At 45.2% G+C, this 15035-nt stretch overlaps 2 protein-coding genes across 10 annotated transcripts in view; one reads left to right on the top strand and one right to left on the bottom strand.

The window, feature by feature from the left end:
- Nucleotides 1–901: 901 nt before the first annotated feature.
- On the bottom strand, nt 902–9605 carry dmtf1 (cyclin D binding myb-like transcription factor 1). Of its 5 annotated transcripts, none has more exons than XM_079335063.1 (17): nt 9422–9605; nt 8218–8642; nt 7940–8035; nt 7600–7685; nt 7255–7366; nt 5211–5287; nt 4963–5120; nt 4854–4886; nt 4662–4771; nt 4243–4471; nt 3139–3290; nt 2450–2632; nt 2288–2370; nt 1980–2168; nt 1697–1906; nt 1410–1515; nt 906–1296 (listed from the first exon to the last, which is right to left on the bottom strand). In XM_079335063.1, exons 2-17 carry the CDS (start codon nt 8324–8326, stop codon nt 1262–1264), a joined length of 1968 nt encoding a protein of 655 aa, XP_079191189.1. In that variant the 5' UTR covers nt 8327–8642; nt 9422–9605; the 3' UTR covers nt 906–1261. The 5 variants fall into 5 exon arrangements, with proteins under 5 accessions (XP_079191192.1, XP_079191189.1, XP_079191190.1 ...); XM_079335064.1 differs by having other exon boundaries at nt 8218–8611; XM_079335065.1 differs by lacking the exon at nt 9422–9605 and having other exon boundaries at nt 8218–8327; nt 8485–8847.
- Nucleotides 9606–9835: 230 nt separating this feature from the next.
- cwf19l1 (CWF19 like cell cycle control factor 1) overlaps nt 9836–15035 on the top strand; it is a 12216-nt gene continuing 7016 nt past the window's right edge. For all 5 annotated transcript variants that reach the window (XM_079335071.1, XM_079335070.1, XM_079335068.1 and 2 more), the window contains exons 1-6: nt 9836–10223; nt 10494–10578; nt 10686–10770; nt 10969–11070; nt 11151–11365; nt 14888–15003. In XM_079335071.1, the coding sequence (XP_079191197.1) occupies nt 10201–10223; nt 10494–10578; nt 10686–10770; nt 10969–11070; nt 11151–11365; nt 14888–15003 (626 nt within the window). In that variant the 5' untranslated portion in view covers nt 9836–10200. The remainder of the gene's footprint in view (nt 10224–10493; nt 10579–10685; nt 10771–10968; nt 11071–11150; nt 11366–14887; nt 15004–15035) is intronic.

Here is a 15035-nt window from a genome sequence, read left to right as displayed (position 1 = left end):
AGTATATTTAAATATCTTTGTAAACACAAATTGAAGCTGTACATCAAACTGAGAAGCTTTAGCTGGTAGAAGAAACAAAACTCTTGATCTGTCTCTCAGCACATTTACATGAAACAACACTGCCCCCTTGTGTTCTTTAGAAAGAACTGCACACAGACTGACCTGTGACTTTAGAATCTGTAGGATGTTTTACTGTATTCGGACTACAAACAGAAGACGCTCTTCATGAAACTAGAATATTTATTTAATAATCATATGATGCAAAGTTTAGACATGTTGGCTTTTATTATCTTAAAGGGATGACGATCCGCTCACAGACGTCTCTTTGGTACCACAGGGATGCAACTTTCTTACTTCCTGTGGCGTGAATAGTGTCTGCAGGACGCTGCGTTCATGTCTGAGCTGCAGGATGCTGCGCTCATGTTTGAGCTGCAGGATGCTGCAGGATGCTGCGTTCATGTTTGAGCTGCAGGATGCTGCGCTCATGTTTGAGCTGCAGGATGCTGCAGGATGCTGCGTTCATGTTTGAGCTGCAGGATGCTGCGTTCATGTCTGAGCTGCAGGATGCTGCGCTCATGTCTGAGCTGCAGGATGCTGCGTTCATGTCTGAGCTGCAGGATGCTGCGTTCATGTTTGAGCTGCAGGATGCTGCAGGATGCTGCGTTCACGTCTGAGCTGCAGGATGCTGCGTTCACGTCTGAGCTGCAGGATGCTGCGTTCACGTCTGAGCTGCAGGATGCTGCGTTCACGTCTGAGCTGCAGGATGCTGCGTTCACGTCTGAGCTGCAGGATGCTGCGTTCACGTCTGAGCTGCAGGATGCTGCAGGATGCTGCGTTCACGTCTGAGCTGCAGGATGCTGCGTTCACGTCTGAGCTGCAGGATGCTGCAGGATGCTGCGTTCACGTCTGAGCTGCAGGATGCTGCGTTCACGTCTGAGCTGCAGGATGCTGCAGGATGCTGCGTTCACGTCTGAGCTGCAGGATGCTGCGTTCACGTCTGAGCTGCAGGATGCTGCAGGACGCTGCGTTCACGTCTGAGCTGCAGGACGCTGCGTTCACGTCTGAGCTGCAGGATGCTGCAGGATGCTGCGTTCACGTCTGAGCTGCAGGATGCTTCTTTCACATTTCCTCCAGGATTCAGTGTGGAGCTTGAACTGATTCAAACTTCTATTTCAGTCTGTTTTTTAAATATGTGCAGCAGAAATGTCTCCACCACAGAAGAAGAAAACGTGCAGGGCGTGGCCTCGTTGTGTGGTTGAGCTCAGTCGGAGCCTTCCTGGTTCTCCAAGATGGGATCTGAGGACACACATGAAGGTCAGAAGATGTTTTGGTTTACTCGGATGTTCACTCAGAAACAAACCAATGAAATCTTTCTATGTATATATTTATATGTAAAGGTCAAAGGTCACCTGTCAGAGTGCTGCTGATGTTTGGAGGCGAAACAATCAACACAGTGCTGCCAGACGTTATCCCAGAATGCACCACTGGGGCGTCAACTGACGGTGAACTCGGCTCCTGACACACACACACACACACACACACACACACACACACACACACACACACACACACACACACACACACACACACACACACACACACACACACACACACACACACACACACACACACACACACACACACACACTGTTACAGACTGTTGTTTACTTTAAAATAGTTTTGTTTGTTTTTTTACCTTGTCCGTGAAGCCATCCGTCATTGGCTGCTGTGTTTCCGTGACAACGCTCTCTGATCCCTCCAGGAGGCTTGTTGCATCCAGCTGGTTGTCCTGACTCCGCCCCTCTGTCTCTACAACCAACTGTGATTGGCTGAGAGTGTCTGAGGAGGCGGGGTCAGAAGTGACGGTCTGGATGATGACGCCGTCTCCGGAGCAAATACCGTCAGTCTGAAAGTGTAAACAAAACGTTACCTTGTGTGACAGTCGCGTCAAACAAACGACATGCGTGCGTACGACTGACCGATAAACTGTGAAGGATGATGTGCTCGTGGGATGAGGGGGAGGAGCCTGTCGTCAGGGTAACCGTGCCGTTATTGGCTAAACTGAGAGGAAGGCCATGACCAGTGGACAGGCTGAGCGGCAGGCCCTGATTGGACGTGGTCTGAAGGTAGTAGGTGCCCGGAGTGCCAGTGGGCTGCAGGTGGAATGACTGAAAACCAACGAAGAAGAAAACAAGAAGAGGTGTCAGGAAGTCGCCTCATGTCTGAAGCTCAGTATGACGTTTAGATTTCATGTTTCATCCCGTTTGACCGTCTGTGGCGTTCTTACAGGAAGAATCTCAAAGGTCTGCAGAGCGCCCGCGTTCAGGGTGATCGTTTCACCATCGCTCGCCGCTGCAGACGAGTCGGAGGCTGCCAGAGAAACACACAAACGCACACAGAGTCAGAAATCGACTGGTTCTGATAAAGACGTCACTATGTCCATCCTTACCCAGGTGCGTGATCTGCAGTGGGATCTGCACGGGGATCTGCAGCGCCGTCACAGAGTTGGGGGCGGGGCTGCTGCCCCCGCTCTCTTCCAAACGGGTGAGTCTGATCTGAAGGGAGGAGGAACTTCCTGGTCCGGGTGCGGTCTGTGAGGACGCCATAAGCTCCTGGAGTCCCTTCAGGAGGACTGAGGACACACAGTTCACATTCAGGGATCATCATCTGTGGCGCCGAGCAAGCGAGACGACGCCGACGCACTCGACCACTATTTGTCGGAATAATGGAGCGTGGCGTCACTGTGATCTATAATCCTGAACAGCCGTGCTGCCTCTGACTGATGGGCCGTATATTTGCCTCCTTCCTGAGTGGTCAACCACATTTAAACACAAAAACGTTCATTTAGCTTGAAATCTTATTTTGAACAAACTTTGTTGATGAAATCAGTTTTAAAAGAAGAGCCGCCCCTCGCTCAGGTCGTGTGCACTCAACATCGCATGCTCTTACAAATGTGCCACAAAATCCTCCTTCTTCAATTAGAGCTCCAATTGGTTGATTTTCTGTAACTTTTATATAAAATATGTCAACCTCACTAAACAATCTCACAAATATGACGCCATAGAATACCTGCAACAGCCAATGAGATTGCGTGGACCAGAAAGTGTCACCAACTTTAACAGGTGCAACAGTGTTTACCGCTAAAAGGGATCTCCTTGTGATTGGCTACTTGTCTCTTGATGCTCCACCACTTTGAGCGCAGCCACTGAGGTGATCGGACGCTGCTCCACCCGCCTGCGAGGTCCTCCCACTTTATTTCACTCTCGTCCTCCGCCTCCAGCTCTGCGATCCTGAAAAGGTTATTTTGTTTTTAACACATTTACACAAACATGCCCATAAACAGCGAGGCTGAGGTCCCTCGTACCCATGAACGAGGCTGAGGTCCCTCGTACCCATGAACGAGGCTGAGGTCCCTCGTACCTTAGAACGAGGCTGAGGTCCCTCGTACCCATGAACGAGGCTGAGGTCCCTCGTACCCATGAACGAGGCTGAGGTCCCTCGTACCCATGAACGAGGCTGAGGTCCCTCGTACCCATGAACGAGGCTGAGGTCCCTCGTACCTTAGAACGAGGCTGAGGTCCCTCGTACCTTAGAACAAGGCTGAGGTCCCTCGTACCCGAGAACGAGGCTGAGGTCCCTCGTACCCAAGAACGAGGCTGAGGTCCCTCGTACCCATGAACGAGGCTGAGGTCCCTCGTACCTTAGAACGAGGCTGAGGTCCCTCGTACCTTAGAACGAGGCTGAGGTCCCTCGTACCCGAGAACGAGGCTGAGGTCCCTCGTACCTTAGAACGAGGCTGAGGTCCCTCGTACCCATGAACGAGGCTGAGGTCCCTCGTACCTTAGAATGAGGCTGAGGTCCCTCGTACCCGAGAACGAGGCTGAGGTCCCTCGTACCTTAGAACGAGGCTGAGGTCCCTCGTACCTTAGAACGAGGCTGAGGTCCCTCGTACCTTAGAACGAGGCTGAGGTCCCTCGTACCCAAGAACGAGGCTGAGGTCCCTCGTACCTTAGAACGAGGCTGAGGTCCCTCGTACCCATGAACTAGGCTGAGGTCCCTCGTACCCATGAACTAGGCTGAGGTCCCTCGTACCCTAGAGCGAGGCTGAGGTCCCTCGTACCCTAGAGCGAGGCTGAGGTCCCTCGTACCCATGAACTAGGCTGAGGTCCCTCGTACCCTAGAGCGAGGCTGAGGTCCCTCGTACCCTAGAGCAAGGCTGAGGTTGCCTGTGGTCGCCCTTACCTACGTATGAGGTTGAGGTCGTCCTCTTTCATCCACTCCGTCCCTCCGCTGTGTTTCCAGTTAAGGTAGTTCAACCATTTGGACCGACACTGTTTCTCTGAGCGCGTGCTGACCTGATCGGCCACTGTCGCCCAGGAAACGCCTCCTGTGACGGCTGACCCTGGTGTTACGCCCGCCATCTCATACACAACCTCGGCCAGACGTCTCTCCTCCTCCTCGCTCCATTTACCTGATTTTGAAAAGACAGCAGATACAAACAAGTCTTCTCTTGGAGGTTCCTCGCCTCAAATCAATCCACTATCAAAGTTTTGGTGACATCTGTATCTTTAATTCTGTCCGATGCGCGCCTTGAAAGGAGATCAAAAGTAAGAAATTAAACTAATGTCATACCATCTGTTGCTTGAAATTATGTTCTGTACCTGTGTTACATGTGTCCTTCATTAGTCGGCAGCGGTCTTTGACAGAAGAGGCGCTGCGGCCTAGAGCGGCGCCGATAGTTGCCCAGTCATTCCCGTGTTTGTCCCTCAACCTGCCTCAGATATGAAGGATATATCAGGGTGATGATCATGATTTAAAATGCTGAAAGAGTAGCAGAGAGGTGTTTGTCTTACGCTTTGAGCTTCTCGATCTCAATAGGAGTGTATCTATGGAACAAAAACCCCAATAAGTTTAAAAACTTAGGTTTAGATGTTTGTCACAACCTTTTTCTTGTCAACTTACTTTCCAACATGGTTTCTGTTGTCGTACATTCGTAAAACTCGTCTGTAGACGGCGAACAGCGGCCTGTTTAAACCCAAAGCCACGGAGCGGTAAAAGTCTTTCCTCTCCTCTTTGGACATTTCAAAAATAATCTCTGCAGGGTCGTCGATGCCTCTGCCCTGAAACACAAAACAAAGAGGTGTAAAGATCTTCTACAGAACCAAACATGATGTTTCAGGTACGATATAGACAAAAAAACAGTGACGTACTTTCACATATTTTTCTATGTTGCTCATCAGGATGTCGATCTCCTCTTTGGACCACATTCCCTGCTTCCACTTATGACCTCAACACACAGATTTAAATTCTGCATCACTGCAACAGCTTAAAACAAGTAAAATCATGTTATAACCCTTTTTGCCCACCTTTGTCTGTCAGTGTCTACCTTTGTCTGTCAGTGTCTACCTTTGTTGGTCAGTGTCTACCTTTGTTGGTCAGTGTGTACCTTTGTCTGTCAGTGTGTACCTTTGTCTGTCAGTGTCTACCTTTGTCTGTCAGTGTCTACCTTTGTTGGTCAGTGTCTACCTTTGTCTGTCAGTGTGTACCTTTGTCTGTCAGTGTCTACCTTTGTCTGTCAGTGTCTACCTTTGTCTGTCAGTGTGTACCTTTGTCTGTCAGTGTGTACCTTTGTCTGTCAGTGTCTACCTTTGTCTGTCAGTGTCTACCTTTGTCTGTCAGTGTGTACCTTTGTCTGTCAGTGTGTACCTTTGTCAGTGTGTACCTTTGTCAGTGTCTACCTTTGTCTGTCAGTGTGTACCTTTGTCTGTCAGTGTCTACCTTTGTCTGTCAGTGTCTACCTTTGTCGGTCAGTGTGTACCTTTGTCGGTCAGTGTGTACCTTTGTCTGTCAGTGTCTACCTTTGTTGGTCAGTGTCTACCTTTGTCTGTCAGTGTCTACCTTTGTCTGTCAGTGTGTACCTTTGTCTGTCAGTGTCCACCTTTGTCTGTCAGTGTGTACCTTTGTTGGTCAGTGTGTACCTTTGTTGGTCAGTGTCCACCTTTGTCGGTCAGTGTGTACCTTTGTTGGTCAGTGTCTACCTTTGTCGGTCAGTGTGTACCTTTGTTGGTCAGTGTCTACCTTTGTCTGTCAGTGTCTACCTTTGTCTGTCAGTGTCTACCTTTGTCGGTCAGTGTCTACCTTTGTTGGTCAGTGTCTACCTTTGTCTTTCAGTGTGTACCTTTGTCTGTCAGTGTCTACCTTTGTTGGTCAGTGTCTACCTTTGTCTGTCAGTGTCTACCTTTGTCTGTCAGTGTCTACCTTTGTCTGTCAGTGTCTACCTTTGTTGGTCAGTGTCCACCTTTGTCTTTCAGTGTGTACCTTTGTCTGTCAGTGTGTACCTTTGTCTGTCAGTGTGTACCTTTGTCTGTCAGTGTGTACCTTTGTTGGTCAGTGTGTACCTTTGTCTGTCAGTGTGTACCTTTGTTGGTCAGTGTCCACCTTTGTCTTTCAGTGTGTACCTTTGTTGGTCAGTGTCTACCTTTGTCTTTCAGTGTGTACCTTTGTCTGTCAGTGTGTACCTTTGTCTGTCAGTGTGTACCTTTGTCTGTCAGTGTGTACCTTTGTTGGTCAGTGTCCACCTTTGTCTTTCAGTGTGTACCTTTGTTGGTCAGTGTCTACCTTTGTCTGTCAGTGTCTACCTTTGTCTGTCAGTGTGTACCTTTGTCTGTCAGTGTCTACCTTTGTCTGTCAGTGTCTACCTTTGTTGGTCAGTGTGTACCTTTGTTGGTCAGTGTGTACCTTTGTCTGTCAGTGTGTACCTTTGTCTTTCAGTGTGTACCTTTGTCTGTCAGTGTGTACCTTTGTCTGTCAGTGTGTACCTTTGTCGGTCAGTGTGTACCTTTGTCTGTCAGTGTGTACCTTTGTCTGTCAGTGTGTACCTTTGTCTGTCAGTGTGTACCTTTGTTGGTCAGTGTGTACCTTTGTTGGTCAGTGTGTACCTTTGTTGGTCAGTGTGTACCTTTGTCTGTCAGTGTGTACCTTTGTCTGTCAGTGTGTACCTTTGTTGGTCAGTGTGTACCTTTGTCTGTCAGTGTGTACCTTTGTCTGTCAGTGTGTACCTTTGTCTTTCAGTGTCTACCTTTGTCTGTCAGTGTCTACCTTTGTCAGTGTGTACCTTTGTCTGTCAGTGTCTACCTTTGTCTGTCAGTGTGTACCTTTGTCTGTCAGTGTCTACCTTTGTCTGTCAGTGTGTACCTTTGTCTTTCAGTGTGTACCTTTGTCTGTCAGTGTCTACCTTTGTCTGTCAGTGTCTACCTTTGTTGGTCAGTGTGTCTTTGTCTTCTTTGGTGGTGAACCAGGCCTGACTGACAGGTGACACGTCTGACTTCTGATTGGGCGAGAGAGAGTCGTCGTCCTCCTGCAGAATCTGGAGCACAAACGTTTGTTCGTATTGAAGCTGTAGCTAACCAAAAGACTATTAATAAGCATAAGAACATCATAGCATTTACAACTCTGCTGCTGTCTTCAGATTAAATCATTCCGTTTTTGTTTCTAACTGAAGGATGAACATCCGGGAGGAGGAATAAACGTCACGCCTCATTTAGGAAACATCTTTATGTGGAGGAAGAGTAGAAAATAAATGAAGACTTGACTGACTACCTGAATCTGAGCAACGCCATCCTCCGAGAATTCCCCGTCGGCTGTAGCCGTCATAGTCACCTCGAATCCTTCATCGTTCTCTGACACTGGCAGAAAAGTTTAGTAAAAGTGTATAAAATACTAACATTTAAAAAGTATAGTTTCAGAGAGCAGTGATAGCGTTTCCACCACAGACGTCCTTATCATGAAAAAACGTCTGTGGTGTGGCCACTCCCACGTCACCTTCAACCAATAAGAGGCAGTCACACAATCATGTGACTCACTGACTGTATGATGTGATGTCCAGGTCCAAAGTGGATCCTGAGTGTTAAAGAACATCTGAAGTGAATGCTGCTCTTACTCGGTAAGGTGACCACAGAGAACTGAGGCGTGTCCGAGTCTTCCTGTTCGTCTGCAGAGAGACGGAGTTTCTTCCGGAGCGGCTCCAAGTCATCGTCTGCACACGGACACAAAGACAGGAAGTGAGTAATGTAACAGTCATTGAATTTGCACTTGAATCTGCAGATTAATTCATGTCTCATTTATCAATGTCTCTTTTTAAACATATCAAGCATCACTGCAACCCAAAATGGTGACGTCGACATCCCATAATAAGGTCTGAGGAGCAGAGGAACCCACCTTGTGGAGGACAGTGCAGGATGATGCTTCCATCGCTGTCTGTGCTGAGCGTGACCGACTCTACGTTTGCTAACGCTGCAGCGTCCTCGTCCTCTGCTGCTGAACTCATCCTGATCAGAACAAACACACCTTCAAAATAAAAGCCCCTCCCACTTTCAGGCCCGGCGTCTCACGTAGTGACAATGAGTTAGCGGATCAACAGCTGAAGAGCGCTCGGCAGTGATGAGAAAGACAAAGGTATAAACACAACCACTTTATTGGGTACACCTGGTGAGCACCGGGTCGGACCCCCCATTGACTTCTGAACCGCCTTCATGGACTTAACACGGCGCTGGAAGCGTCTCACTGATCCATTAGAAGACTCCCAAACGAGCCAAGTACAGCGAGCGTTATCCTGCAGGAAGTAGCCATCAGAAGACAGTACACTGTGGTCATAAAGAGATGGTCGTGGTTTAAACGATGCTCAGACAGTACAGCAACAGGTTGATCTGTGCATTCATGTTGTTCGCGCCTAATTCTGACCAAACCGTCTGACTGCCAAAGCAGAAATCTGAGAATGACCAATTTATAAAATAAAATATAAAAGTTCAGCTAATTTAATTTTAAAGTTTCCTGATCTGATAAGTCTGTTTCGTGTGTGTGTGTGTGTGTGTGTGTGTGTGTGTGTGTGTGTGTGTGTGTGTGTGTGTGTGTGTGTGTGTGACCTGTGAATCAAAAAGTTGTTTTCAGTCAGCCTTCACCTCTGACCTCAATATAGAAAATACATTACGTCATTAAATATTTTGTAAACAACAAGTCCCAGAAGGCCAGCTGTTTCTGTGGGCGGGGTTCTGCGCAGTGTTGTTCTGCGCAGTGTCCCACAAACACGGCTTCAATTTATTATAAACGTTAATAATCTTTATTCAGATGAACTCTACAGCACAGACATGCTTTAATAACCTCACAGCAGGAGATTCATCATTTAATAATTATTACTTTATTATATTTAATGATGTTCCGCGTTAGCTCGGAGGCTAACTGTTAGCATCAGAGTGTAAAATTGAAATCTCGGCGCCATCTTTCTCCAACAACACTCAGTGCCCGGTCTCTCCCCAGGACCCGGAGCCTTTTCCCGGGTTTTGAACCCTCTCCGCTCCTTGCTCTGATCCCTCCGGCTCAGACTGACGAACACAAACTCAATTTTACTTTTGATTCAGTTACTTACTTCCTGTTTGTGGTCCGGGGACTTTAGGGACCAGGATGAAGGTAAAGTGCCAGGATGGAGGTAAAATGCCCGGATGCAGGCTCGCCGGGTTGCCAGTTCTTCAGTAAACCTGCGAATCCTACGTATTCAGTGTTTACACGTGACGTCACACTCTTAAGGAACCGCCCACCAGGCGGGAAAGAAACGTTCCCCTCTGGTACGATACTGGGAAGTTACTGGTATTTATCAGTCTATGGTTTTTATCAGATCCCGGTGTTACGGTTAAAAGAGTGACCGTGTTAACTGATGAATGAGACTGTCCTGAAAATGTCTCTTTGATCATTTTCAGTATTCTCATAATTATTTATGAGATATGTTTTAATGAAAGTTAAACACAAAGGCTTTTGTCACCAGTTAACACAGTCACTCTTTTAACCGTAACACCTGCCGTTTCTATTGATAAATAGTGTGTCTTTTGCCAACAATAAAGTAAGTTTATCTTAATATCTTTTCTTTAGTTGTCAGGTGACGAAAACGTATCGTTTTTAGAAAAATCCAATCTGGCAACCAGAGTGTCTCTAAAAATCCCCCGGGCAGAAGACCAGCTTTTTTATTTCTCTTTCTTTTCCTAAATAATCTGAACATTTTTTAATATTTAGAAATTCACATTTGAAATTCTTTCTTCGTGGAGACGGAACTGTTCCGACCGGACCCCTTTCAGAGACGGACCCCTTTCAGACACGGACCCTTTTCAGTGACGGACCCTTTTCAGTGACGGATCGATCATCCTGCAGCCAGACATGGAGCAGAGAGCAGTGAGAGTGTAAGTTACATCCAATCAAAGTAATAATAATTAATGACTTCCAGAGAGGTTCCCGCTAAATACACTATACTAATGTTTGTGTGTGTGTGTGTGTGTGTGTGTGTGTGTGTGTGTGTGTGTGTGTGTGTGTGTGTGTGTGTGTGTGTGTGTGTGTGTGTGTGTGTGTCTCTGTCTGTCTGTCTGTCTGTCTGTCTGTCTGTCTGTCTGTCTGTCTGTCTGTCTGTCTGTCTGTCTGTCTGTCTGTCTGTCTGTCTGTGTGTGTGTGTGCAGGTTATCATGTGGGGACGTTGGAGGTCGACTGACGGTTCTGTTTAATCGAGTCCAGAACATCCAGAAGAAGAGCGGACCATTTGATGTGAGTCAGACCGTGCAGTCTGTATGAGGGTTAACAAGAACTGTGGAAACAGTGTGTGTGTGTGTGTGTGTGTGTGTGTGTGTGTGTGTGTGTGTCTCCTGCTGCAGCTGTTGTTGTGTGTTGGAGAGTTCTTCGGGACCACAGCAGAAGCTGAAGCTGAGTGGGAGCAGTACAGAAGTGGAGCCAAGAAAGGTAAAATTACGCCTGTTGCCACCATGTGACAACAAACAATAACTTCTGATTGTAACCACGGCAACAGAGATAGAAGTTCACAGCATTACTTTTTAAATACAGTTTCAGTTCCTGAAGAGAAGTCCCTGAACCTTTTAGTTCTGGGGGCCTTTGGTTCTGCTTCTTTAGTCTGAACCTCGAGTCTTTCTCTCCTTTCAGCTCCCATCCACACCTACATCCTGGGATCAGCCAGCCACGACACAGTGAAGAAGTTCCCCGGAGCTGACGGCTGCGAGCTGGCTGAAAACATCACGTACCTGGGTGAGACTCTGCAGCATGAAACACAGGAGTGACTGACGTGAGAGAGAACCATCCAGTAAGTAAACTCTTCTGTGTTCAAGGTCGGCGAGGCGTGTTCACAGGCGTGTCGGGGCTACAGATCGCCTACGTTAGCGGTCGGGAAGCTTTGCAGGAGCCGGCGCCAGCTCACTGCTTCACACTCAAAGACCTATCAGCCCTCGTGGCCCCGCTGACCAGCAACTCCAAGTTCAGGGGGGTCGACATCCTGCTGACGTCACAGTGGCCCAGAGGAGTGTGGCACTACGGAAACACACCGGTAACCACTAGCTCAAGTCCACAGTACGAGAGGTTAGGGTTAGGCTACACCCAGCTCACCAGACCTGACGATGCGTGTTATCGGTATCTGTGGAGCGGCCATTTTGAGAAACCTTGGATGACTTAGGGTACATCCCAAGTGTCTTATTTGCAGTCTCCTCGGTCCTCGGTCCTCGGCCGAACAGGAAGTAGTTCCAAAGCCGCCATGTTGAGGATCAAAGCTCTTATAGTGAACGGAGGAGAGAGGATCGAGGAGAGAGGAGGCTGATCCGAGGAGCGATGACCGAGGAGACACGAGAGCCGACTTCACAGAAGTCTTTTCACTGACAGACACGCCCCCTTCTCGTATATCACTCAGTGATTGGACGCTGCACAGGATCAGACTTCAGTTTAATAGGGGAGAAAAGAGGGAGATTAAAAAGAGGCTAAACGGAGCGTGGGACATTTAAACAGATGATGAACATCAGTGAGTTTGTAAAGAGTCGCTCTGTGATGAGCTGCCATTAAAAAGAGTCTGACATGAAGATTAACAACCAAATATGAAGCTCTACAACTTCTATCAATACATCCTTCATCTTCATCATCCCTCACACTGTTTGAATGTCTGATGAGGATGATGAAGGTCTGATCCCTCACACTGTTTGAATGTCTGATGATGATGATGATGAAGGTCTGATCCCTCACACTGTTTGAATGATGATGATGATGATGAAGGTCTGATCCCTCACACTGTTTGAATGTCTGATGATGATGATGATGATGAAGGTCTGATCCCTCACACTGTTTGAATGATGATGATGATGATGAAGGTCTGATCCCTCACACTGTTTGAATGTCTGATGATGATGATGATGATGAAGGTCTGATCCCTCACACTGTTTGAATGTCTGATGATGATGATGATGAAGGTCTGATCCCTCACACTGTTTGAATGTCTGATGATGATGATGAAGGTCTGATCCCTCAGACTGTTTGAATGTCTGATGATGATGATGATGATGATGAAGGTCTGATCCCTCACACTGTTTGAATGTCTGATGATGATGATGATGAAGGTCTGATCCCTCACACTGTTTGAATGTCTGATGATGATGATGATGATGAAGGTCTGATCCCTCACACTGTTTGAATGTCTGATGATGATGATGATGACAGTCTGATGAAGAGGAGTCCGTTTTATATTCTCACTTATTGATCTTCACAAAGTTTCATCATTTAGATTCTAATCAATCATTTTCAGTATCCTGACACATAAATATCTGTGTTTATAAAATACAGAGTTGGTTGTCTAAATACAGGCTAGGTTCAGTCCAAACTGATTAATAATAATCAATAATTATAGACAATTCAAAATGAAATCTTTGAGTCAGTAGAAACTGTCCTTTAGGTTTGAAACAGACTGCAGGTTGTTCTTCAGGTGTTTGTTATCAAGAGACACTGTAACTGTGTTTGATTAGAAATAATACAGTGTGTGTGTTTGATTAGAAATAATACAGTGTGTGTGTTTGATTAGAAATAATACAGTGTGTGTGTTTGATTAGAAATAATACAGTGTGTGTGTTTGATTAGTAATAATACAGTGTGTGTGTTTGATTAGAAATAATACAGTGTGTGTGTTTGATTAGTAATAATACAGTGTGTGTGTGTTTGATTAGTAATAATACAGTGTGTGTGTTTGATTAGAAATAATACAGTGTGTGTGTTTGATTAGAAATAATACAGTGTGTGTGTTTGATTAGTAATAATACAGTGTGTGTGTTTGATTAGTAATAATACAGTGTGTGTGTTTGATTAGTAATAATACAGTGTGTGTGTTTGATTAGAAATAATACAGTGTGTGTGTTTGATTAGAAATAATACAGTGTGTGTGTTTGATTAGTAATAATACAGTGTGTGTGTTTGATTAGAAATAATACAGTGTGTGTGTTTGATTAGTAATAATACAGTGTGTGTGTGTTTGATTAGTAATAATACAGTGTGTGTGTTTGATTAGAAATAATACAGTGTGTGTGTTTGATTAGAAATAATACAGTGTGTGTGTTTGATTAGTAATAATACAGTGTGTGTGTTTGATTAGTAATAATACAGTGTGTGTGTTTGATTAGAAATAATACAGTGTGTGTGTTTGATTAGAAATAATACAGTGTGTGTGTTTGATTAGTAATAATACAGTGTGTGTGTTTGATTAGTAATAATACAGTGTGTGTGTTTGATTAGTAATAATACAGTGTGTGTGTTTGATTAGAAATAATACAGTGTGTGTTTGATTAGAAATAATACAGTGTGTGTGTGTTTGATTAGAAATAATACAGTGTGTGTGTTTGATTAGAAATAATACAGTGTGTGTTTGATTAGAAATAATACAGTGTGTGTGTTTGATTAGAAATAATACAGTGTGTGTGTTTGATTAGAAATAATACAGTGTGTGTTTGATTAGAAATAATACAGTGTGTGTGTTTGATTAGAAATAATACAGTGTGTGTGTGTTTGATTAGAAATAATACAGTGTGTGTGTTTGATTAGTAATAATACAGTGTGTGTGTGTTTGATTAGAAATAATACAGTGTGTGTGTGTTTGTGTGTGTGTTTGATTAGAAATAATACAGTGTGTGTGTGTGTGTTTGATTAGAAATAATACAGTGTGTGTGTGTTTGATTAGAAATAATACAGTGTGTGTGTTTGATTAGAAATAATACAGTGTGTGTGTGTGTGTGTGTGTGTTTGATTAGAAATAATACAGTGTGTGTGTTTGATTAGAAATAATACAGTGTGTGTGTGTTTGATTAGTAATAATACAGTGTGTGTGTTTGATTAGTAATAATACAGTGTGTGTTTGATTAGAAATAATACAGTGTGTGTGTTTGATTAGAAATAATACAGTGTGTGTGTTTGATTAGAAATAATACAGTGTGTGTGTTTGATTAGAAATAATACAGTGTGTGTGTTTGATTAGAAATAATACAGTGTGTGTGTTTGATTAGTAATAATACAGTGTGTGTTTGATTAGAAATAATACAGTGTGTGTGTGTTTGATTAGAAATAATACAGTGTGTTTGATTAGTAATAATACAGTGTGTGTGTGTTTGATTAGAAATAATACTGTGTGTGTGTGTTTGATTAGAAATAATACTGTGTGTGTGTGTGTGTGTGTGTGTGTGTGTGTGTGTGGACATAAACAGCTGTTCGGCTGATTGACAGCTGAACGTGATCAGCTGATGTGGCGTCATGTGACGCTGTCGAGGAAACGACGTCTCATGTGTCTTAAAGCTGATTTCCTCGGTCCTCTCTCCTCGGCTTCGTTTCCTCCGTGCATCTCTGGTGGGCGGGGCTAAGACGCAAGTGGAGGAGACAACTCGGAGGACACTCGGTGCAAATAAGACACTTGAGATTGAGCCTTAGACTCGACAGACTAACTTTTGTTGGATTGCAAGAGACAAAATGTAACAGGTTTTTTTCTAAAAGTCGTCTCATGATGAATGTCTCACATGTTAGTTTGGTTTTTTTTCTATTTCTTTCGAGACAGGAAGTGAACACCAAGTCATGTGGAAGCGGAGCTATTTCCAACCTCGCTGATCAATTGAAACCACGATATCACTTTGCTGCACTCGAGGGCGTTCACTACGAAAGACTCCCATACAGGTACGCTGAAGAGACACAGAGCAGCAGAGAGA

The sequence above is a fragment of the Symphodus melops genome (genome assembly GCF_947650265.1).
Source record: "Symphodus melops genome assembly, chromosome: 22".
Taxonomy (NCBI): Eukaryota; Metazoa; Chordata; class Actinopteri; order Labriformes; family Labridae; genus Symphodus; species Symphodus melops.
This window is presented reverse-complemented; position numbering and strand designations above follow the sequence as displayed.

Coding starts and splice junctions, on each gene's coding strand:
- dmtf1 (XM_079335063.1), bottom strand. CDS start 8,326: ATGAGTTCAGCAGCAGAGGACGAGGACGCTGCAGCGTTAGCAAACGTA. Junction 7,686..7,939: donor CTCTGTGGTCACCTTACCGA/GTAAGAGCAGCA, acceptor CTTTTCTGCCAG/TGTCAGAGAACGATGAAGGA. Junction 5,288..7,254: donor AGACACACTGACCAACAAAG/GTAGACACTGAC, acceptor CTGTGTGTTGAG/GTCATAAGTGGAAGCAGGGA.